The sequence below is a fragment of the Neolamprologus multifasciatus genome, chromosome 22 (assembly GCF_963576455.1).
Source record: "Neolamprologus multifasciatus chromosome 22, fNeoMul1.2, whole genome shotgun sequence".
Taxonomy (NCBI): domain Eukaryota; kingdom Metazoa; phylum Chordata; class Actinopteri; order Cichliformes; family Cichlidae; genus Neolamprologus; species Neolamprologus multifasciatus.
Window position 1 is genome coordinate 16,086,583 of NC_140459.1, and position 24,706 is coordinate 16,111,288.

The 24,706-nt window shown below is 40.4% G+C and overlaps 1 protein-coding gene across 7 annotated transcripts; it reads right to left on the bottom strand.

The window, feature by feature from the left end:
- Positions 1–5,046: 5,046 nt before the first annotated feature.
- LOC146493200 (zinc finger protein 516-like) lies at positions 5,047–23,927 on the bottom strand. 7 transcript variants are annotated; one of them, XM_085148606.1, is made up of 6 exons: positions 23,533–23,927; positions 15,838–15,878; positions 10,090–11,608; positions 7,925–9,199; positions 7,455–7,519; positions 5,047–6,026 (listed from the first exon to the last, which is right to left on the bottom strand). In XM_085148606.1, exons 3-6 carry the CDS (start codon positions 11,426–11,428, stop codon positions 5,976–5,978), a joined length of 2,730 nt encoding a protein of 909 aa, XP_085004732.1. In that variant the 5' UTR covers positions 11,429–11,608; positions 15,838–15,878; positions 23,533–23,927; the 3' UTR covers positions 5,047–5,975. The 7 variants fall into 7 exon arrangements, with proteins under 7 accessions (XP_085004732.1, XP_085004729.1, XP_085004728.1 ...); XM_085148603.1 differs by having other exon boundaries at positions 15,838–16,350; XM_085148602.1 differs by having other exon boundaries at positions 23,192–23,927.
- Between the last annotated feature and the right edge of the window lie 779 nt (positions 23,928–24,706).

The following is a 24,706-nucleotide window of genomic DNA, read 5'->3' on the forward strand; positions in this document are numbered from 1 at the left end:
CTGACTGGGGCACACTGAAAGGCAGATTTTCTTTGTTTGAAGTCATTCTGTAGTGGATTTACCTCCAATACCAGGGTCATTACTGAGTATCCTCTGTATTATCCTGTAAGATACCAACTTGGGAGGCACAAAGAAAGCAGCCAGCCCCAACACAGCTTTTTTTTTTTGGTGTGTCCTGCCATCCTTTGCATCGATGCATCACAACTTTCTTATGCTAGACTGAGATATTAACTGCTTCATTGATTTCTTTTGGTTTAGCTATTATGCTTCACTTTTTAAAAAACAAAAACATAACTGAGCAGCTTCTACACTCCTCACTTCAAGCTTACATCTTATAAGCAGTTTTTCTCATATGCATATCTGCAAATCTAAACTCATAAAGGTGTAGATTACCTTAAAACACTTTCCACCTTAATGGAAATTGATGCACCTTTTTTTCCCCTATTTACAATTATTCTTTTTTTTTTATTGACTGACTGGATTCTCTCTGAATATTTGGGACATGTTTAATATGTGAAAGAAGTTTACAAAGAACTGTTATTAATTTCTTTTTTTCTTATTACAATTTAGTGGCTGCTTCTCGTCAACCGAGTAGGACTGCACGCATTCAGGTAGGAATCACATATCTGATCCGGGTCACATGATCTAACAATCAGGGTGTACAGAACAACATTTACAACCACCTGCTGAGGCTGCTGGGAAATCTCCTTATCGGTAGTGTCCACCTGTCTGAGGCAGCGCTCAGTATTTTAGCCCGCTGCCTAGTCATTACTGTCACAGTGGGGTCTCAGTATGTAAAACTGAGGCACAGCAATGCACTGTAAGGCCAAATTAAAACCTGCTTTTATATGGAAATATGGCGACACCCACAACCAGAAAGCCAACGCAGAGCTTCATGAAGCGCATGCAAAGGTTTCAAAATCAAATAGATGGAAGAAGATGTGACAAAAACTGTGTAAAATGCGTTGAAATATTAATGCAACATGTCTGTCGTTTGCGACTTAAGGCCGAGATCAGCGGTTGTAAATGTTATTTATTTTTTTGCTCATTCATTTATTTATTTTCCGTGGCATGAATAGAAAACTGTGGCTGTTTAATTTTAGTGATTTAAGAGGCCTGAACAGGTAAAACTGTGGTTTGGTTTTGTTAAATACAAAATAAAGTTGAAATAACAGTTTTAAAAATGCTTGCTTAATTTTTTTTCTGTGTAACACTTTATACTTACTATTGTTAAAGGAAAAGGTGAATCTTCTCTGTGATCTTCCTCCTGCCTCACAGCTCCATCTTCAACGTCCACTATCCCTCCTCTTGCACATCACACCACACCATCTTAGTCTTACATCTCTAACTTTCTTTTCTAATTTTCTCTTTCAGGAGATTTTGGGACCAAGGATTAGTCCTAAAGTCCTACATTATCTCATGACCCCCTTATATTACGTTTGTAATTTCTGTTTAGCGACCTAAAGTCCAATCATTGAAAATAGCTGGTTATGGCTTTGTGTGTATAGGGTTGAAATTTTCTAACCAAAAAAAGCAGCATGTTTAAGAAACATCTTGCTTTTGTGCTTACACTGATTGCACTTAATTTAAACCCTAAAATCAAACTTTGATTGTTTAAATAATCACACCCAGCTGTCACCTTTCACACTCTAATTAAATCTTACCTTTTATTATCCTTAAGCAGAGCATTTGCCAGCGGAGTTCACGACAGTATTTCTTAGCTGCTTACCGAACTTTGTACAATTTTATAGAAGAGGAATATTTTCTCTAATCTCCCAGTGGCTTATCATTGTTTTAATTATTTTCATGTATTATAATGTGTGAGACTTTTCTTTATGAAATCAGAGAACTCAAAGCCTCGTAACTTTCGTATGATATCAAGATTTAGATGTTTTTCTACAGAGCTGACGTCAAGTCTGATTTCAAGCTTTAATTTCAAACTAACCAAATTCAAGTGAGCCCTAAACTCAAATTCTGACCTTTAATCCACCCAAAAGAGCATTTTTAGGCACTTCCCATAATGAAAACACTCAGTTACATGGACTAAAGCTCTTAGGTTCTCTTAGCAGTAGCTCTCACACACACAGAAAGCACTTCCTGACAGCTGTCACTCCCATTGGCCACCAAACCGTCTCCCCCTCTCTGCCCGACAACATCCAGGCGTTTCCCTGTCAGACAACATATGCCACTGCATTTCTCCTGCTCCGAGCTGCCTGACATTATCTACTCCCAGTCCCTGTGGCCAGCACCAGCTCTCAGCCCTCTTGCTGGTGGCTCTGCGAACATGATCTCTGATGTCTCTCAGGCAGCAAACTGATGCTGTCACTGCACCAAGATTCAACACGACCCGCTGACAAACACATTGTGACAAGGACACACAGGCACACACAGTGTACACGCAGACGCACAGTTGTGCTCATGTCTCGTCAATATGCTGCACAAGAGTCAGTGCAAGTAATGCCTTTATTCAGCTGTTATTTTCTCCTCTGTCAGATTAGGTCAGCGGCACACACGCCCCGACTCAAAAATTATGCTTTGATGTACGTTTGTGGATTTTTATAATTGACACACACAAAAAAGGAAGAGCTGCTGAAAGTTGCACGAGGAGTTTGAGTTTAAATCTACAAGATCTGCTGTAACTGTGTTTTTATAAGATCATCGCAAAGGTGGATGATGGGGAGAAAGGTTTAATTCATCAGCAGTCGTCATGATTTCTTTGCTGTGAGTTGTACACACAGACAGCATATAAAGGAAGTCTCACTGCAAATAGGAGAAAGCGTTACTTGTTAAACAGTGTAGAAGAAATAAGGTATAAAGCCACTTATCCAAGAGCCAACGAGTAAACAAAAGCGCCTTTCAACTCCTTCATTTGTTGACGTTGTCTGCCACCTGCTGGTAGAAGTGATACACTGCAGCAAGAATGACCCCAATTTTTATTTATTTTTGTCATTTTGTTTATTAAAGAGCAGAAGAAATGCTTTGTACTTTATTCGAATATATATTGTGCAAACTAGAAGAAGAGAGCTGAGTCTGTTAAACTGCTGAGAAGGAACGTGACACAGTGACGTGAGGCTTCTGAGTGAAGATGATGTGTGATGGAGAAAAAAAAAACAACGCCATCGCAGATCGGCATCAACCAACTTTATTTGAATTTTACAGTCAGACAAAAATTGTTGATCTGTCGAAAATATAAATTCTGAACCAACATAATAACTATGAAACATGTTTACATAGTCACAAAAATGAACCCAGCGAGAGCTCAACTGTAAGCTGGAGGTTTGCATAAGAGTTCAGACTTGCGTAAATATCCCTCTCTCAGTGCTTCCTGTCTCTTCATGCCAAACAGGAGTTACAGTTACAGGGTCGTTGCAAAACACAGGCTCAGTGATACCTGCTGTGGGAGCGTCACACCCCGCTGACCCTGACCTCAAAGGTGACGAAAATTCAACATGTTTTTAACATGTTCTGCTACTACAAATATCAAATACTTTTTAATTGTTGAAATCCGACTCATAGCAAACAAACAAAGACCATTAAATAAAACTATCATTTACAATATTTATCAAAAAGAAGAAAAATCTCTCCACACAGATTAAAGTCAGTGCTTTCATAATTATGGATTCTTAAGATCGCCCAAGAATCTATAAGTTGATGGCTTTTAGTTAAATGCATAAACTACGTCTCTATGGGATATGAATACACTGAGAAGGAGGAATTGAAATGTAAACATACTAAAATCTGCAAACAATGAAACACATGAAAACAACTTGAGACTGAGGTGAGTTTTGGATCAGTAGAAATGCTCATTGCTAAAAGTTCTACTTCTAAAAGAAATAAATCACAGCATTAAATGGCTACATCACTAGAATAATGCCAAAAGAAGTGCAGATGTCTGCGCTCTAATTGAAAACATAAGGGCAAATTGTTGCATTTAAATGTTAAACTTGGATTTAAAATAAAAATAAAAACATGGCAGCACTTTTCATTGTTCACTGGTTGTTCTGAGACCCTTTTTGAAGACTGGCTTCGATGACGAGCGTGAGTCTAGATTCATTTTTCACATCAATCCTGGACCTAAAATTTGGAAAATGGCCAACGACTTATCATTAACAAAATACAAGATAAACACTAGGGCACCGTTTCTGGTTGTGCTGTTTCACTGGTCAAAAAGATTCTGCTGAACTTTGTTAACCTGAAGCAGAGCTAGAGGACTTGATGGCATTGCTGTGCTCGAAGCAACTGAATTACATATCTGACCTTAGGAAAAATACTGATTCCAAACTGACAGGAAAAAAAAGCACTATTTCTCTCTTGTTCCCTGGTCACACAGGGATAGCGACCGTTTGGCAACCACCTTTCAACCATCAGTTGCTAGGGAAAAATGGGCTGCTTGTTGTTCTGTGAAAACATCTGCTAAAACCTTAGAGCAGGGATGTCAGTCTTTTTACACCGTGGGCCACATACGAGGTATTGCATTTACTGGTGTCCACGTCACCAGGCGGATGGCTGCTTGTTGATATTGGTCATCAAAAAGGTGCCGCAACAAAAACCTTGTTATTGCTTTGGTCTCTCATTGCTGTGATCCCCTGCAGTTTATACAGAAGATGTTGCAAACAGTCGCCAACTACTTGTCGAGTGTCAGTCAAACAATGAAAAGTGGGAATAGTGAGGTGCCGTTTTAGCTCACTGTGATGAGCAAGTGCCCATATGCCGCATGGCTGAGCGCAGCCAGCCTGGGTTTGAATCTGACCTGTGCCTTCCCTGCTCTCGCTCCTCTGCTTCCCTTTTATTCTTCACTGTACCCTTTCAAAGAAAGCTGTAAAAAGGCCAAAAATATTTTAAAAAGAGAAGTGGAAAAAGTGCAAACTGGGCAATGTAGAACATTTACCTTTAAAGTAAGAGTTGTGCCTTCTGAAATGTCTTGGTTAAAGTGACAAGTTGACAAGTGCTAGCATACAAATCAACATTTCCAGTGTAAACAATGAGTGATAGCATTAATATGCTAATGACCAAAGCAATGACAAGAAGATTTTTGGTGCAGCACCCTCCTTGCGACACATCTCACTCAGCAACCTCCAGGAACGACTCACCAGCTTTTAGGGTACCAAAAGTCTGCCAGGGGTTTGCAAAAGGGTCTCTAGGCCTGTGTGACTAAGGCCTTGGGTCAACACTTGCATTTTAAAGGAGAGTCCTCTGAATTTGCCCAGAATACTCTTGAGATGGTGCATAGTGACAAATAACTTTTGACCAAATAAAAACTGGCAAACTCAAAACGTTGACTCAAAAGCTGTTCGCAGTTTTTAAATTATTATTATTATTATTATTTAAATTGTGGGCTGAAAACACAAGTGACACCACGTTATCTGCAACAAAAATCACATACTCAACCAAAGAAATTAAAAACTTAAAAAAGAAGACATTTGTACATGAAACAAAACAACAAACTTAAACTCGACACTGATATACAGCAGTTAAAAACATGTATTTGCATCACAGCTGTTTTAGTGGAATTATGAGTTGTAAGATTTGGTATGTTGTATTGCTCTGCAAGGATCTACTTTTTGTAACCAAAAACAAGCAGATATCTGGGCCTAAAGCCAAGAGAACATCTGTTTAGCCACATAGTTGTGGCTCTACATTTAATTTCCACCTGGCTGTGGTACTTCTACAATGCTTTCCTGTTGTTTTGTACAATAATCCTGAACATTTGCCTCATTTTCACCAAATAAAATAATCAAAAACACATCATGTGTGTTTATTTAACTATCATATCTACACTCGTAACATGCTCAACACTTCAAATCAAACAGTCATAATACAAAATCAAACAAGTCCACCGCATTGCTTTGCATATATTGTGCATATTCCAGAGCCTCTGTGCTCTCCAGGAGTTATGGCTAGTTCCTTTGAAGAACAGCAGGCCTCTCTTTTTTCAGCAGTTAGAACATTGCAACCAAGAGAAGCACAATGTTTCGTTACGTTCCTTTATGCAGAGACCCTGAGGATGAAGTGGAGTGGCTGTTCATCTGCAGAAGACAAGTGTGAGTAACAATAGTTAGCACTAGCACAGGTTTACAACTGGTTCGTTTTTGAGGGTGGCTGTAGCTCAGGAGGTAGAGCAGGTCAACTACTGATCAGAAGGTTGGTGGTGCGACTGACCAAGTTACTCTGATGCCTCCGATGGAGTATGAATGTGTGTGAATGTTAGTAAAAAAAGCACTTAAGCATAGAAAAAAGTGCCTGAATGAATGAAGCAAGTTGTATAAAGCACTTTAAATGCTCAGGTAGCTTAGAAAAGCTTTATATAGGAACCAGTCCATAGTCCCTGCAATAAATCATTCATTATCTCAACTTCATTTTCATTAAATTCTGCCCACACCCCTCACCCCTGCAGTAGCTTTACCCACAGTTTGAGAACCGGTGGGTCGGCTTTAGCCCTTTAGTTAAGACAAAGGTCTATAAGTGTCCTCGCAAAGATGGAAATGAGCGATGCACAAATGCTGTATAAGATATGGAGAAATAGAAATTTTTAAAAATCTTTCACAAAGTCATGTTTCTCCAGTATTGTTTTACACCTCACATACAACTGTTGTCTGGCTTAGAAATCCTCAACCCTGAAGACAGACAGTGCCCATCACTCGTGTTCAAAAAGTTGCCCACACATTACTCTAGGGGGAATAGGAGAAAGCAAGAACAGTTGTAGGTAGCATCAGGGTAGGCCTGACTGACAGGCTGATGACACACCATATGGAGATGCTGTGCGAATTTTACCCTGAGGGGGACAACAATTTTTTTTATTATTTGTTTGCCTCATCCCTGTCAGCTTCTGTTACGGAAACGAGAAGGAAGAGACAGCCAGGTTGTGGGAGCTGACAGCCACGCACGTAGATACAAGACAATACGCAGACACACGTGTGCGCAGAAATGACAGACTGTGCTCAGACACAGACGAGGTACAGACACAGAGCAGGAACACGCAGTTGGTAAAGACATACTGTACACGAGGTGAGCAGGGACTTTATGCTGTACTTCGCTCTGGAAAGTGAAATAATTGATCTACGGTTAACTGGCTTGAGTTACCTTTTAGATGAAACTGTAGTTAAGGTTTGAACTGTGATACAAATATAAAGAGAAACACTGCCCTGCACCAGATAACTGACAGGATTTTAAAAACATGTTCTATGTAAAGTTAATCAATAATGATGTAAAGGTGGGCTTATGTTTTCAGATATAATTGGTTTGGAGCACAAAATGCTATTTTTTCCATTTTTAAACCATATTTATATACTTTATAAGTATATATCCACCAACCTAGTCGAATAACCAATTATGATTATCAATGATTCGAAAAGTCTTAAAGATTTTAAAATGAAGGATGCAAAGATTATTTTAATTTACAATTCTTTTTGCCTGAAATACAAATCTAGAAATTATCAGTAAAATCAAAAACATACCTGTTTGGAAGCTTCAGACGAGGAATGGACTTCATTTCCAAAGTTTCCATTTAACTGCATCGTTGCTGTGAAAGTAGAAAGTAGTGAAAGAGCATTGAAACATCTGTTTCTCATGCTGAAAGCAGTAGATTTTTATAATAGTTGGCAACTATACATCATCCATTGAAAAACATTAGGCCTCCATATAAACCAGGGGTGGGGGAACTCCAGGCCTCAAGGGCCAGTGTCCTGCAGGTTTTAGATATCACCTGAATCAAATCATTAGTTCATTACCAGGCCTCTGGAGAACATGAAGACATACTGAGGAGGTAATTTAACCATTTAAATTAGCTCTGTTGGATCAAGGACACATCTAAAACCTGCAGGACACCGGCCCTTGAGGCCTGGAGCTCCCCACCCCTGATCTAAACAGTACTCAGTTCTTTGATCATTTACAGCAAATAAAGCAGAAAGCAAAGCTTCCTCCTTACCCTGTGAAACAAGCCTGGGATCAACAAAGCCCCAGTGCTGATAGAGAGCTGCCAGATCATGTGGACTGTAGCTTTTCAGGAGACTTAAAATATCGATGTCCGTTGGCGTTTCTCCTGTTGATTCACTCTTTCCCTGAGATATTCGGAGTGTATCTAAATATGCTTTGCTTCCGTGTAGCCCCCACATATTCATGGTAGCCCAGAGATCAGAACCTTTGGGACCTGAAGAAAAGTCACTTGAATGCCTGCGAGAGTGGAGCTTATCTGTGTTAGAAGAAGAAGAAGAATTCCCACTGCGATTTCTTGCCAGCATAAAACCCAAACCCTCCTGTGGGAAGTTCCCCTCCACAGTGGCTCTGTTGCCTCTTTGTTTTGGGCTGCTTGTAGGCTGCAAGTTTTGGAGACTCTTGCTGTTCACAATGCTGTTTGACGAAGTAGCTTGGGTGCTGGAGCTTTTAGATCCACCCTCCACTGTTCGGTTATGCTCCTTCTTTTGATTTTGGAGTCCAACCTTGCCACTAGACTGTGTCGCATCTGAAGGTCGTGAGTCCTTTGACTGATGCTTGGACTTCAGGGTGCTTGATTGATTCTTGTGGGACGACTGCTTATTGCTGCTGCTGCTGCCATGGTTTGTGACCCCGGGAGGCTGTGTGCGCTGCGTTCTTGGAGTAGGCAAAGCTGGACAGTCCTTGCCTTCGAGGAAGGGTGGCGGCCCTGTGCGTCTCCACTGAGAAGCACCTGCCTTTAAACTCTTGAGACTATTAATGCTAGGTGCCCACTTGGGTGCCATGGTGCTGCTGCCATCCACCCTGTGGGCAACACGCTGATGGATCCACAGTACTTCTGGGTAGTTGGTGGTGTGGGAGCAGTATGGGCACTGATGTCTCACCAGGCCCTGTGTTTTTACTGGAAAACTAACATCAGTTATGGGTAAAGAAGAAAGATTGAGGAGGCTGCTAGCATCGCCAGTAGCATGTCCCTGCTCTTTCACCTCTGAGCCATTTGTCTTTTCCATTTTAATGTTTGACTCTACTAACTCCTGGCTTGGAGAACATGAATATGGATTCCAATATGGCTGACTGAGCAGGATGCTCCTGCTTCTGAGGTAGTCCATGTATCTTGAGGCTTTGGAACCACTTCTGCTTATGTCCAAATTGGTGCTCTGTTTGCTGTAGGAACTCAGGAAGTCCTGGTGCTGCGTGTGCAGGTGAGACCTGAGTAGCGCAGTGTCAACAGTGTGGAAATCACAGTGCTCGCAGAAATATTTTTTTTTATCTGCAGGTAAAAACAGAAGGGGACATTCATAACAGATGAGGTCAGGGTTTTTTTACATATACAAAAAGACTGTATAATAAAGATAGAAGGATCACACATCTAGCTAAGGAAGGAAAAAACACCCCTAATTAGACAAAAAGCAAGAATTATGTATTGTGCTATTATTAAATGTAAATTGTTTATTTATTGGCCATTATAAATGCAGATGCCAAAATATTAGCAAACAGCTAATATTGGCCCTATTAGCTTTATTTCATGATTATTGGTGCTGCCATGATGAGTATTGACAGTCATTGTGGTAAGTCAGACTGGTAGAACATAGCATCAGCATGTTTTAATAGTAATAAAGACATTTGCCATTAGTCTAAAGATATTGTACACAAATAGAAGCTGTTACATAAAATTTTCCATATTGATATTTTGTCCCACCCCTGACACACAATTAATAAATCTAAATCTGAATCTACAAATCCAACCAAAACAGTTTTTTAAAGATTTGTTAAGCCAATAAAACAATTATTAATGCTGAGATTTATATATTAGGAGTCCCTTAAAAATATTAGGTAAGGTAACCTTACTGCGTTTGTATTTTTACAGACATTCTTGTCTAAAAAAGGGCAATTACTGCTGCTGTAATTCATTTAGAAATTCGCTAGTGATCTCTCCTTTACACAATATATTGCCAATTTAACTCATTTTTGTACTAGAGTTGTAGTTTCATTTACCTTCCAGAAATCAATTTGTATAAAATACAGCCCTTAATTGATGCTTTGATGCTTATAAATGGTAAAAGTACAAAACTGTTCTAAGTCTGATCAACGAATATAAACTCTTGTCTAAGCTCTGTCGTGGATAATGTATTATGGTGTGTTGTGGTGTATTCGGCTCACCTTCCTGGTCCAGGCTCTTGATGTTCTTCGTCTGTTTAGATGAGGAGTGAACATCTTTAACGTTTTTAGTCTGTAGTGCCTCATAAAATGCTTGACCAAGTCCATTCAGCAGAATAGAGTCCTTCTGGCTAATCTTTTTGTCACCACCTTTGTGATCAAGGCCTGCGTCACCCTTCCTCTTCTTAAGATTGGAGCCGGCTGTGTCATTTGGCTTTCTCTTTTTCTCTTGCTTCAAGGGGACGTACTCGCCTTTTTCTATGTCATATGCCACTTCCGCATCAGCTAATCTCTCCTCCCATCCCAGACATTTTTCTGTAGCCTCCACTAGCCGTCCTCTTGTAGCTAACTGCCATGACTGGTAACTACAAATTGGATCCAGCTCAGGAATTCGACTGCCCGGCTTCACTTCCGCAGGGCTTTCCCTGGGTCCAGCAGAAATGAGGTTCAGGCTTTCCAAAAACTGCCTCTTAGCATCTTGCACCTCGGGGGACTCCACATTTCCTTGTGTTGGGTTCTGCATCTGAGTGCGAGTGTGATTCAGTTTATGCAACTTTTCGTGTATCTGCAGTGTCCTGCGGTCATTGAAGAAGTTACCGCAGCCTGCACAGAGCTCATAGAGGCACTCTTCATTCGTCAGTAATGCTGCGTCCTGAGGAACCCCGTTGATGGTGGCAGGCGGTTCGTTGCTTTTGCTGCCCCTTAGCTGGGCTTTCACTCGATGAATGCGCATGTGACTTTGGAGGAACCACGCTTGGCGAAAACGTCGTCCACATATCCGGCAACCGTGATCCTGAGAGCCACGGTGCCTTTTCATGTGGGACTTGAGGAGTAATACCTGAGGGAAAACCTGGCCACAAATGGTGCAGGAAAAAGGTCCGTCATCACCTCCATCGCTAACCTCGACACCATCTTTACCCTTAACTTTTTTCTTGGTTGTTTTCTTCTTGACCTTTCCATTAATGTTATGAGCTTTATCAGGTGGGCTGCTGAGCTCAGGAGGGTCAGTTATATCAGCATCCTCTTTCTGCCCTTCATCTCCATCCCCCTCCCTGTCACTGAGGTTTTGGCTCAAAAGGCCCAATTTATGGCTTCTAATATGGGCCTTTAGACTGCCCTTCTGAGCTGTCCTGTGCTCACAGTAGGGACACTTGTAAGGCTTCTCCCGAGTGTGTCTTCTCATGTGCTGAGATAGAGAGCTTAGAAGTGGAAAACTGCGGCCACACACCCCGCAGGTGTGGCATGGGGTTACCTCATCCTCTGCCTCCACCTTAGCTGTGTGTTTTTGTGAAACATCCTCCCTTTCTTCTGTCTCCATCACTTTTCCAAGACCACTGGTCATCAAGAATCACCACAGCTGTTTAATAAATCCTCTGTGAAACTCTAGAAAAGTTATTCTTCCAAAACTTATTGAGTTCTCAGCACAGGTAACAAAAACTTGCCAAACATCACAGCTTTAGTATCCAATCCCGATCTCTGAAGAGAAGTTCCTTCATCAAGTGGCATGCTGTTTTTATGATACCTGGAAAAAAATAAACTGAAATGAGTCCCATGATAATTAAATTAACTACCAAAATTCAGAAAAAAGCCAGTTAAAAAAAGTCTGTCCAAATGGCTTTAAAATAATATGAAAACATTCAAATACAGTATTTAAGGAAAAAACAGAGATTGCACAAAGACAACAAGCTTGAAAGTCAATCCTTGGTATGACCACCTTAATTCTTTAGTATTCTTCTGCTGTAGATAGTTTTCGAGGTCTTGCCAGGTTTTCGGGTAATAGCCGTCCCAAAATCACCAAAATGGTGCAAAAATAGCATTTTATGTATTTTTTTCATAAATTCAACTAAAGAAGTAGGAACACTTCATATGTTTTCATGACAGGCTGCTGGTAACAAAGTGTCTAAAGATACAATTTAATGCAATAGTTGTTTTTTGTCCAAGTTCACAAAACATTGGTTTTTATGTGAGCTCAGTGTTAAGTGGCCTAACAGATGAACAACATTCCAGTGAACATGGTCAGGTACAAGGACTGAAAATGAGTGAAAAAGCAGCTGATGTCCAAAAAGACAAAAGGGAAAACTTTAATTCTTCAGAACTGAGAAACTACACAGAAAAACTATTAAAGCTTAAAAGTGAATGTGACAGTGGCCACAGCATTTGTGACTCACTATCTTATAAACCAGATTTTATAACAATCTATACCAACAAGAGATTTGCAAAATATAAAAAATCACTGCAGTGAGAGTAGACACCCCTGGTTTAATTTCATCTCTTTAAATAGAATAAACTGATGACTGAATAATTGAATAATATTTTGGTTCAAAAACTGTTTTAAGATCAAGCAGTTGTTGATTCACATTAAGGTTGTTTTACTCTGTGCTAAGAGAGGGTGAGACCTCACTGAGGCAATTTGCATCACGGAGATTTTGGAATAACCTTTGTCCTTTACTGGATGAACGACGGCTGTCTGTACTTATTAGACCACGGGTCAGTGTCTCAACATGCGTGTGTCTGTCAGACCTTTGGTTGCTTATGCCGAAATTGAGTGTGTGAGGTGAAGCATGAAGAGATGTATTCATTCCTGGCCAGCCAGGATGAGCCCCCAGGGGCCATCCACTCTAATTCACGATCAATAATCCATTATCAACAAACTTCATTTTAGAAACTCACTTACTAGCACATACAGAGCACGGATTCTGGGCTGAGTGCTGATGCAAGATTGTAAGTGAAAAGGTAAGAAGGTATATTTGTAACTTTTAGTATCAAAATAATCTAAATCTTTAAGGTTTTACACACAAATCATTGTTGAGACTGCAGGTATAGTGATGTAGCTTTTGTCCAGATCCCTGACTTGGTTTATACCTACATTTTTGGCTTTTTCTTCAAGGATGATGTTGTTTTTTTTAAATCTCAAAATAGCTTGCCTCGGACAGTAATGTTTTATCAAAACTCCACATAGCTAAAAAACTTTGGCAAAATGAACACAAGGCTAATCAGCACATACTGGGTCATTTTTGCATGGCCTGCGATGCTGATTCATAATCACATATTTAGTTGTGAATCAAACAGGATTCAGTAGCAGATAAAATTGTTGGTGACCGTGAAGTTATAGGAAATGGTATTTAAAAGGGTTAATTTAACACATTAGCTAAATATTATCATATAATACATAAAATAACCATAAAATTGAACCTTTTATGTTTGCATAAAAGCCTGTCCCTCTTATGGATGCCTGTCCAATATATGCTTTGAGACTCATCTTGAACAGGTCAGCTGCTCATATTCGCAACATGTTTCTTTTTCAACTCATATAGGGAACTTTTTTTTCTTTTTTATTGGAGCGACCGACTTAGGATATAAAAAATTTTCCCCTTAAAAAAAACCAAAAAAAAAACATGATCACATTTGTTGTTCTATGAATTGACCTCATAAACTTTAGAACAACTTCAGTGTTTTTTCCATAATGCACATGTAGGCAAATATATTTCATCATAGTCATCAAGTTCACCAAAGCAAGGATCAAATTAGTTACCAGGAAAATTATGGAGATGGGTAAAAAACAGGACATCTGCTCTTTTGTGTCATCTGGTGAAGTTATAAAGACACTGGGAAATGATGTACCTGATATTTGTTTTGTTATATATCTGCTGCACCTGCTTTGGCTGGTGGGGTAAAACATGTCAGGTAAAGGTGGCTGCAAAGCCACTCATTCTCATTTAATTATTTGTATCTCTTTCTGTTGTTTATTGGAGAGGTTCAAGTTCAAACCATCTCAACCTTTCCGCTCTAACTTTGCCTATAAAAGCAATTTGTGCATCTTTAACTCTGCTAGCTCTATCTCAGCCTTATTCAGTCTTATTTTACTACAAAAATGATATTCTGCATTGACGCAAACCTGATTTTTGCTTGTATATGCTGACAGTACTTAGAAAGAAACACCAAATTGACAAAAGTCTCTATCGGCAGGTCAAGCTTAGGGAAAAATCATAATCGGTTAAAGAAAATTGGAATCTCGCAATAAATCCTTCATCATTTTAGAGATAAATGATCTTGTCTGCCAAGAAAATGAGTTTGATGTGAGAAGCTCCTTTAGAGACTTCTTATCAAGACCTCAAAAAATGGCAAACATAAAAGCAGCTGTGGTGCTCTACATAACGAACAGTGCATGGCAGAGGCAGCCTGATGTAGCTAAACATGTTCCTCAGGCAAGGACGACCATTTGTTTGGCTGTTTTTAGTGAAAGAAGGTACTCTAGCTCAGCCAGGCAGTCAAAAGAAAAACCTGCTATTGTGTCAGCCGCACCAGAACTGTCACATCGCCTCATGTCTGGCCCTCCACCCCTCATTAGGGGGTCGAGAGAGTTATTGTTAAACCGAAGAGGCCTGGGCCTACCCATCACTGTCTTCAAATGGGCAAAGAGGCGAGACAAAAGACAACTTTTGTTTGTCTCGTCTTTCTTTGAATGCAAGGGGGGGGAAAAATAGGTACACATACTCATAAAGGCTAAAGCAAAAACACTGACTCCAGCATGATTTTCAGGCGGTGAGGTTGTTCGTCTAATTATCTGCTGTATGTGCATCTGCATCTGTCTAAATGCGTGCCTGCCTGCTTGCTATCATGTGTGCTGATCCGCTCACGCTAGAATGGGTGCTGAACCCAGAATCTGGAGGAGTTTAGGAGGGTTTTTTCTGGACATGGCAGGTGTTTGGTAGGCAGACGCTATCAGATTAACACACGGGCAATGTGGCACACTGTCTCCAAGAGGGGGGAGGATATGGGAGAGAAACTGGAAGGTGGCAATTAAGGGGTTATGGTTAAGGCGAATGTAATGAGTTAACACAATGGGGATAAAGTCAGAGAGCTGAGGGCAACAGATGGGAATAAACGGGCCATCAGAATGGAGGTAGCCGCCTCTACAGTATGAGCTTATGCCTTTGTCAAAGCAGCCTATCTGCTTAGTGAGTGTTAATATTTGCATCTGCAGTGTCCTACTACTGCATGTGTACACAACAAAAATAATCGTGAAAACTCCCCTTGTCTTACCCCCCCCTCTTCTCCTTCCTGTACTCGGCTATCTTTTCCACCTCTTCAGCCTTTATCCCATACAACAGTCAAAGCCCATTGGAGGATCTGTAAAGTAATGCAGATAGCCAAACATGTTGCTCTGGGGCTTAACTCGTTTCTTTTAGAATCCCTCGCTCCATTTTTCACTCTCTTTTCTCTGGCTGATGAATAGGCACGTCCAGTCAGCTGTCCGCACACTGATTCATCCTGACGTCCCAACCAGCTCAGCACAAACTCCCTATGGTCAGGGCACTGATGCTGAGAGCCTGCGTTCTGCGATGTGCGTGTGTACTCGCATGAAAATATCCACAGCGTTGCATGTTTGCGCACTGATTGTGTGCCCGGTTGCTGCTGTGGACTGGAAGTCTCCCGTCTAATCTTTAAAAACACCTAAAAAAGCCTCAAATACCAATTTTTCCTTTTGCAATAAAGAAGTGTCCACAACAGCTGACGTCTGCGCATTTCTGTATTTGCAAACTAGTGAGAGATGTGAAAAATCATTGCTGTGTGTATACCCCATGACTGTGTGCATGCATATGTGCACACAGTGCAAGTGTGTGTGTGCATGTGCTGAAGTCATCCAAATATTCACATCCACAAACCTGTGCCAACATACCCCTGACTGGAGATGGCATGTGACTGTCCTTATGCTAGTGTTCAAAGCCACAGTGACTCGCTAAGCCTCACCTCGCATCTACCGTTTTGTGTCCAGTAATCCTATCCACCAACTGCAAACACAAATGAAAATATTACACGTTATCTTTGCTGCAAATATAGTCTGAGTCTATATTCAGGATATTTTCTATCATATTTTTTCCCCATCTTTACCTTATCCAGATGGACAGTACAATAAATTTAAGAAAAACCTTTCTGCCCATCAGTCATTCCTGACAGTATGATTAATCTTGTGTCAGTTGTTAGCGGATTACAGGAAATACAGTGTTACACAAGGGATATTTCACAACAAATTAAAAGCAAAGTCGAGCTTGCCACATCAAGTCCTAGTGGACCAGAGATATCCTCAGAACTGATAATTATCACATCTTTCATTACGAAAATTCTGAAAGTGTTGGGCGGTTTAAACCTACAAAATGTTCTATTCTTACATGCTGAAGAAGAAGGAGGACGCCCACAAGCATAGCAAACACTACATGTGGAAGATGGTGACTCGTGCAGCTGCTGCAATAGCTGCACCCCAACCTGATGATAAGAAAGGTAGCAAGAGTCAGATATGGAAATACTCTGCATTTGCAAGGAGGATGATCGGGGAGTGATTATTGATTCACAAAAGCCAATGTTCAATGATGCTACTGTGATTTTTAGAACAAGCAAGAAAATAGTTAAGAGAAGAACCTAAAAGCCCGACATCTAGACCAGTTCACAGAATGAAAGGCGACCGAGTTTCAGTTCAGCATTTAAATATGCAAAGTATCATGTTCTCCTGAAATACATATTACCATTTTGTTTTTTAAAGCAAGAACTGCTGTTGTGAAGTTAACTATAATGGCGAATGATTTAACTAATTTTACCTTTTAAAGTTAAGCTACTCACATTTCAGTCCATTTCCTGTTATCAAAGTAAAATCTTAACATTTCTTGTTCTGTACTGCTTTTATTTACAGATAATGTAATTTTGTAATGTTCAAGTGTTTTTTTTAATAAAGGAGTTGGGTATCGGGAATCATGTAATTCTACTGGTATTGCTACTGACTTCTACATTTCTGGCATAGGTATATCTATAGTAGGCACAACTGAAACTCAATGATCTGTAAAGATTAATTACTTTACTCACTTTACTTTTAATTAATGACCTTCAATCCCATAGAAATCTACGTGAAAGAGGATTTCTTACTTGACCTCTGTAGACACTTTCCTGCCCTTTTTATGCACTCAAGTCATTCACTGTCGGATATACTGAATAATCAAATTCACAAAATTTGTAGATCTTGATCACACGATGGTTCAAACTGGAAGTATGAAACCACACACTCACACACTCGCAGCTGTCAAACACAAGTCATTGAGCATGTGGTCTCACAGTCAGACCCGCCCCTTCTCAAGCCATCTTAGTCTTTGCAACCAAGAAGGCGACAGCAGAAACGCTCAAGGCTTTAGATCAGGACAACAGGTGATGTCACAGCAGCTACGCCCATCTTTTATCTATCTTTTATCATTACCTACTCTTCAAAGCAAAAATGGCCAGCTTCTGGTTAATTGATATAAGATTTTTTTACTTTGAATGTCAATGTTAAAAAACAATAAATAGTTGAGTAGACATTTAAATATTGCTGCCCTTCCGAGTTAATGCCAGAAATACTAGTGGATTAAATGTATTATTTATTTTATTAATGTTCAACAGCAGGTCCCAGTTCACTACCAGTCTCTCTCTCTCTCTCTCTCTCTCTCTCTCTCTCTCTCTCTCTCTCTGAGAAGGGGAACAAGTAAACAGATGATGGCCATGCTAACCGGCGCTGTTGTGCAGTGCTCTGATGTATGAAACAAGCAGGTGTATGTCAGTTTTGTGTCAGGGTGTCTTCTGTCTTTTAGACTCGTCAATTCACCATTTTTTTTTCCTCTGGTTAGTTTAAGATAATTTCTTACAGGTTTTGTGGGCTCAAAACAAACTCTAGGTGCAAGCATGACTTCATGTATAGCAACTATCCAATACAAGTCAGCAACTGGACATCAGATATATTGCCTTGAATACAAACTCGTCCAGTTAACAAAAGAAATATCAGTGTGTTTAAAAAAAGCTTTCCTTCTATCCTTCAGTCAGATACCTTCTATAAAAAATATAAAGAAATATGTGTCATCATAAAAATGTTAAATGTCAAGATATTTTTCCACTTGCGTGGTGTGACTGCATAGCTAACAATGACTTTCTCAGAGTAATACAGGCATGCTTCTTCCCATCCTGCCAGCGTGGCCTGAATGCAGCAGTAGAGGTCTTAGAATAACCTAGTGACCACAGAACAACCTCATTAGAGTGAAGTCTTGAAAAAACTGGCAAAACAGGATCAACACACAGTAATAAAAGTACACAGCTCAGTCCTTCCAGACAACTCTCCATCTCACCACAGCTGGATTATCCTTTTACAGCTCACAAGCAACTCCTGTTATTATTCAGGGCCTATGGCGTTCCTAGAATGACTTAATTGCACAAAAACAGTGAGGCCACACGGTGCTGTGGGCGACCAGCCTAATGTACCTAAAAGATTAGACAGCCATGAGCTCAACAGTCACAAGCACGGACAAACTTGCGCACATTCGTGCCCATCCCCCTCCTTGGGCAACTCTCCACTTGGTTACACAACATATACAGGGATTACTCTTCATTGCATGAGATGAGCTGCTCAATGAGTGGCTTTTATCGTGGATGCCCCTTTGTGCACAAAAGGGGGCATCCGTGGCATGACAGAGAAAAGACAGCAGCAGTTTTACCTGCTGCAGAAATACACAGTGGTGTCATGCAGACATCAGAAACTACCTGAGCAGCTCCACTAAAGAGCAGAAAAGCAAAGATGAAGAGTTGTTATTTTTAGGGCTATTTTCAATTACTATAGGTTATTATTACTGTTGATTTATCCTCCATGGTAGGCCTGAGGATCCACTGTGTACCCACTCTCTTTTCGGTTTGGATTGGCTAGTGTGGGAGACACTGGAGTATAATCTGCTGGCATTAACTTGCTCTCTAAAAAAAGCACTCTCGACAGGGATTAGATTATCATGGCAAGGTCAACTCAAACTCACTCCGACTGTCTCCCTTTATGTCTCTATCACTCTGGTTTTACTTTATCAGCCTTCCTCTCATCGTTCGGCCTCCTGTCCATAGGTGTAAATTCGAAGAGACTGATTTCATTGTCACCTAAATACGAGTCAAGCCACTAAGTAAAAGAAATGACAGCAGATTAAAGGAGATTAAGCCTACAGAATAAGGCCAAGAAAAGCAGTAAATCAGAACACTTATTAGAAAATGTTTTGTTGATTTATATTATGTAAAAGTATTATTGTTTTGTTAAGCCTAATTATGATTATCATCATTTTCTAGTTATTTTTCTGGTGACTGACTAATAGGTTCATCAAAAAGGAGGCTGTCACTGTAATCTTATGCATCTTAAATTGGACATAAACTTTAGCTTGAGTTGATCCTCAGACTAATGAAGATTAAGCCCAAATAATGGACACAGCCACTTTAACTGTACAGTAAATATTATTTTTATGACAGGTTTGCAGTCAGAATTAATGTCTGCATGCAAAAGTGCATCAGAGGCTGAGGAGGCTGAATCACTCCCCTGCAAATCAGAAAGAAATTTGACATAATTTTAACTAAAATAAATACAAAATGCTAAAGCTGATATTTCTAATCAAACATACTTGAAGTTGATTTGGTTTTGCTTTTTCCTGACATCTAATGTTGATCTCGATCTGCGTAAAAGATCATAATTCTCAAGTTACGTAGTAGATAATGATTTGTAACGACATGTGTGTGTAATTTCCTGTTTCCTGATGATTAAGGTAAGGATTGAAAAAGCGTAAGGGGATACCTGCTTAGCGATTTTACCCTGGAGCAAAAGAATGACAGCTGGCAGGAGGGTCTGGATTAGGTTTCCCATAGGGGTATTGCATCTTTTACACCACCACTTCTTTGGAATAGAATGAGCCGATAGTAACCTGATTCCTCCAGACCCATCCAATCTCGTCTCATTGGTCTCAATGGGACCAAACAGAAGGGATCTGTGAACGCCTTACTCATCCCTCCCATCTTCCATCTGCCAGTGTCTGCACTCCAGTTCCTCCACCGGAGACTTAAAGGCCATGTTCTTCTTTCTTTTCTTTATTGAGGAACCTATATAAATCATCAAAAACTATAAATGTTCTCCGCCCATTCAATTCTTAATTGTGCTAAAATAAAGAAACGCTGCTTTGTGGTTTTGTAAAAAAATGACGCAGTAGGTAGATCAGTGTTGCTCAAAGAACAATACTGATGGTAATAAGCTCCTAAAGAAAATTCAATTTGTTTTACATTTACATTTTCAGAATTTTTTAAACATAAATATGAATATTTTTCATTTGTAATTAGAAGACAAATTTCCTGATTAATAATTTGGTGTCGAAAAATTAGCAAACACGTTATAAAAGTTAAAACTTTGAACTTTAGAAAAGAAAAAAAAAGCATGTTTAAATATTTTACATTTATAATTCTCTTTTTTTGTTTAGGAAAAAGTAGCAATTTGAGTAGATTTACTTGCTTAATTTTTAAATGCTTAAGCTTTAGCGCACTTGTCCCTAAAGATTTTCTGTAGGATGATGTTTCTCATCTGTTTTACATAAGGCCCAGGTAATGTGACCACCACCACATGCTCTGAATGCAGCATGTGATCCATCTGTATGATGTGCTGTTAGGTAATCACATCAAAAGAGAGGATGCACACTCAGCAAGAACGCGTACGCCTTTTAGCCACAGATTCACCCGCTGCAGACATTTGGCCCACTGAACAGTGCAGATGTTTTTACGTCTAAGTGTAAAGCTCAATTTTCTGTGTTTAACCCACTCAAAACTTGTTTTCTTTTTTAGGGGTTTTTAGTTGTTTCATTCTGAAAAAACTAACTCCACTGTGATTTGGATGTATGTTAAACATAACTGAAAGATTGTTACATCTACTATAGATGTTACAATGAGAAATAAATCGACTAAAGCCACTTTCCCCTCAGGGACGAGGAAATCTTTCAAAGATGGTTTAAAGTTACATGATTGCATGATCTGGATTGCTTAAAACATTTGGGGCGGAGAGTGTCTGTATGAAAACAGTAAGTGATAACAGAAGTTGTGATCAACAGCAGCACTGCAGCTCATGTTTGGCCATTTGTGCTAACATGACTTTTTTTAGCAACGCTACAGGAAACTGGTTGAAGTGTTTGCTGCACGACCAAAAGTACTGAGACCAGGTGCAGTGAACTTGGAATTTTACTGCCTTTGAAATGGCTGTTTCGAAGACTGAGTTAGGTAGGCAGTTTGTTATCAATCTGAAAAGTTGCAAACCTGCTCTCGTCTACATAAACAGAAATTCACATTAACTGCTTACATTCAGAGTCCATCCAGAACCTCAGAGATTTGAAACGCATTCGGAAATCCATCGACAACAGTGACATATCTGTTGCAGGACAGCCATTCAACTGCAAAATGACATAATGACGCCTTGCTTTTATATACAATTATAACCTGAATACAACTAGTTGCATTGGGTGCCCTATTGCAAAGACACGTGTTGAATGGGAGTTTCCCTCATCAGTGTTGGCAATTAGACGGCAAATTATTGGAGACGGGTTGCCTGTCTCCAGGAATAGCTTTATGATCGAAAGTGGCCACCCAGAGGTTGAGGATGTTGCACACTCAGCCTGTCGGCGACCAACTGGTAACGCAGCCACTTCAATCAGTCACTGAATGCAAAAAAACAATCAAACAAAAACTACAACTGAAGTTTGTTGTTTGTTTTTTTGTAGATTCAAGGAAGTTGTCATCTGATTTCTCTTTTGGTGTCACTGAGGCACAAAGCAGAAACATGAAAACATGCTGAGTATTTACTGCTTCATGCTGGATTCACAGGGAACAACCTTTTAATGGTTTCAGGGATTTTTTTTATTGTAAACTGAGGTTTGTAAAAATAATTTAAAGACTAAGAAGCTTCATTTTCATTTGATGAGGTCATTGACATTCACCCCAGATTAAAGTGCTGCCCACTAAAAAGAAAGGAAATTGAAATGATTATTACCACCTATTTTAAAACTTGTGTTTGTGCTTGTTTTCACTTACAATAACAATTGCCTTTGTTTTGCAACCACAAAACAGGTCATTACATAAAAACATTAGCATGGGCACTGCTTATTTAACAAGTGTCTTATTTTCAACACAATTTTCCACACAGAATTTCCCAATCACTGCATCCCTACTTTCAGCCCACTGTCACAATGGGTGCTACCCAAAGTGGAGATGGCCTGACCCCTCACATCCTCCTGCCTGCGCTGTCTGCACCCCTCCCCCTTCCAGCAACAAGCCTCTGTCCAGACCCCCGGCCTCCTGACCTAATCTAGATGATTAAATCATTTTTCTTTAGCACAAATTTTGTCCCCCCACTAGTCTTGTCTGGTAGTTGTCGCACACCCTCCCCTATTGATCGCCATGCTGAGGAGATTACCCTAATAGCTGGGATTACCTCCCCACATGTTGGTTGGTTACTCTAGGGGAGGAGGGGAGGGCTGGAGATGGTGCATGATGTGCAAGTGCAAAGAGGGAGGGGGGGAGTAAAACATATTAAAAAATTAAAATTAAAATCTAGACCTGGATTTGTTAGTTGCCTGTGAGTACTATAAAAGACAAACCGATATTACTCTCTGTGGGATGCAATTAAGACTTTTAAGCACCCACATAACAATCTTTATCATTCAGTGCTATGCTATGCATGATCAGTCATAAGACAAGAGCTTTTTGAGGCAGGGGTAGACAAACAACACCCCCCAAGGCCCTTTCTGACAAAAATTGGGACCGCTCCTCCTGCTTAGCCCAGTTGAAATCCAGTTTGAGTGCTAAATCAGCCTCAATCTTTATAAAACGTTAAAAGTTTCAATTATATTTTGTTATAGATTAATATGCACTATTTTTTGTTTCTTTTGCTTTGTTTGGTACTACTGGTCAGACAAAAGAAGCAAAACACACACCATTTTTTGACTTTTGGACCCATGATCATCAGTCCTCTCCTGATAACAATACAGTTTAAGTGGCCCATCCACATGTTTCACTGAGGCCTCTGTGGTGTGGAGGCTCGGTGGGTGTTTTAGCTCACTGTTTCTAACAAGTGCAAGGGGTGAGAGTGGTTAGAAATCAAGATGTTAGACCCACTGTGACACGAAGGCAGGCGGGCAGGCTGAGAGAGAGGCTGGAGGCCATTCAGACAGTGCAGAGCAGAGAAAAGGAATTCCGTTAATCCGCCGCTGATCCGGTACAATGGCAGCCTTGTTGTCTGTCCCGTTTGCGCTCACTTACTCACCACAAGTTTGCGTGCGTCGACCGCCTTCACAGCTGTGCCCGAACCGCACCGGAGATGATGGTAATGGTTAAAGAAGCGATAATGTGTGGAACTGGCAGGGAGGGGGCTGTCAAGTCGCTACATGTAGGAAACAGCCTCGCTTCACGGGACACACGACTTCTCCCGAGTGCGTTACAAATAACTGACATCCATATTTAGTTGCCAACTAACCGACAGGGATGTTGTAGTCAACTTTCGCCAGCACAAACTCAAAACGGAGCACTTCTCGTACAGGCTGCTCCCGTCCGACACCCCACCGGGTCTCTTTTGTTAGTTAATCGTCGTTTGGCTTCACTCCTTACCTCCAGAGGGGTTAACGATAGGCGGCAGGTCGCTCCTGAAGGAATCCCATCACGGACCGAGCTCTCGCCTCGCAGTGGATAAACACTTGTCCACAAACCGAAGGGAGGGGAGCGGAGGAGGAGGGAGGCGGAGGGGGGCTATCCTTTGAGCGGTGTGCTCATCTCCTTTCTGCTCGGTGGCGTCAAAACTTCCGCGTATTTCAATCACAGCGGTGCACCTGAACCGCGGTTCCCGTTCCGCTCCTCGGCTGCGGCGGCCGTCGTCGTCGTCGGGGACATGAGTGACGCGAGAGATAACGTTATTAACGTTAATAACAAGCAAGGGCGAGTGATCTCTGCGTGCGCGCGCCTCGCTTCCATTCAATGCAGCTGAGCCTGTCTGCTGAGAGGTGACCGGTGCACGCGCGTGCGGAACATTGAGTGAGGTCGAGCTCGTGTTTGCGGCTCAAATGGAGGTAAAAGTGTGCCCACGCCGCCACTTCACTAATGCCACCTTGAGTAGAAACGAGGAGTTTACGGTTTGGATTATTGTTTTGCGATGTTTTGCAACAATAGTTGCAATAATAATAATAATAAATAATAATATATAGACTTTTCATATAAACAAAAAACTTTAAATCCTACTTTAATGGCTTATTAGTTCACACGTTATATGATTTAAAGTATATTAAAAGCATATAAATTAAAAACTTCCTCAAATAAATGGTATAGATTTTAAATGCTAATATTTGCATATACAGTCGTTCTATTACATTTTATTTACATAGCACCAGTTTAGAACAATAGCCACCTTAATGCGCTTTATATTGTAAGGTAAAGACCCTACAACACCAGAAAGAAACCCCAACAATTACACGAACTCCTATGAGCAAGCACTTGGCAACTGTGGGAAGGAAAAACTCACTTTTAACAGGAACCAGGCTCAGAGAGGAGTGAACAACTGGAGATTTTAGCAGCTATTTTATAAAGAGCGCAATTAAAGTCTTTTTTGAGTTTGATTAAATACAGCAATGGTGTATAGACTCACAGAGTGAAAAGACGTGAGAGAAACATCAATTGGAAATCATCAATCTGTTTCTAATGATAGAGTTTGTGCAAATGTTAGTGGGGAAGCAGAGAAAAGCACAACATAAAAGCTAATTGTTTACCATGCCTTGACTGTACAGCACAGCGG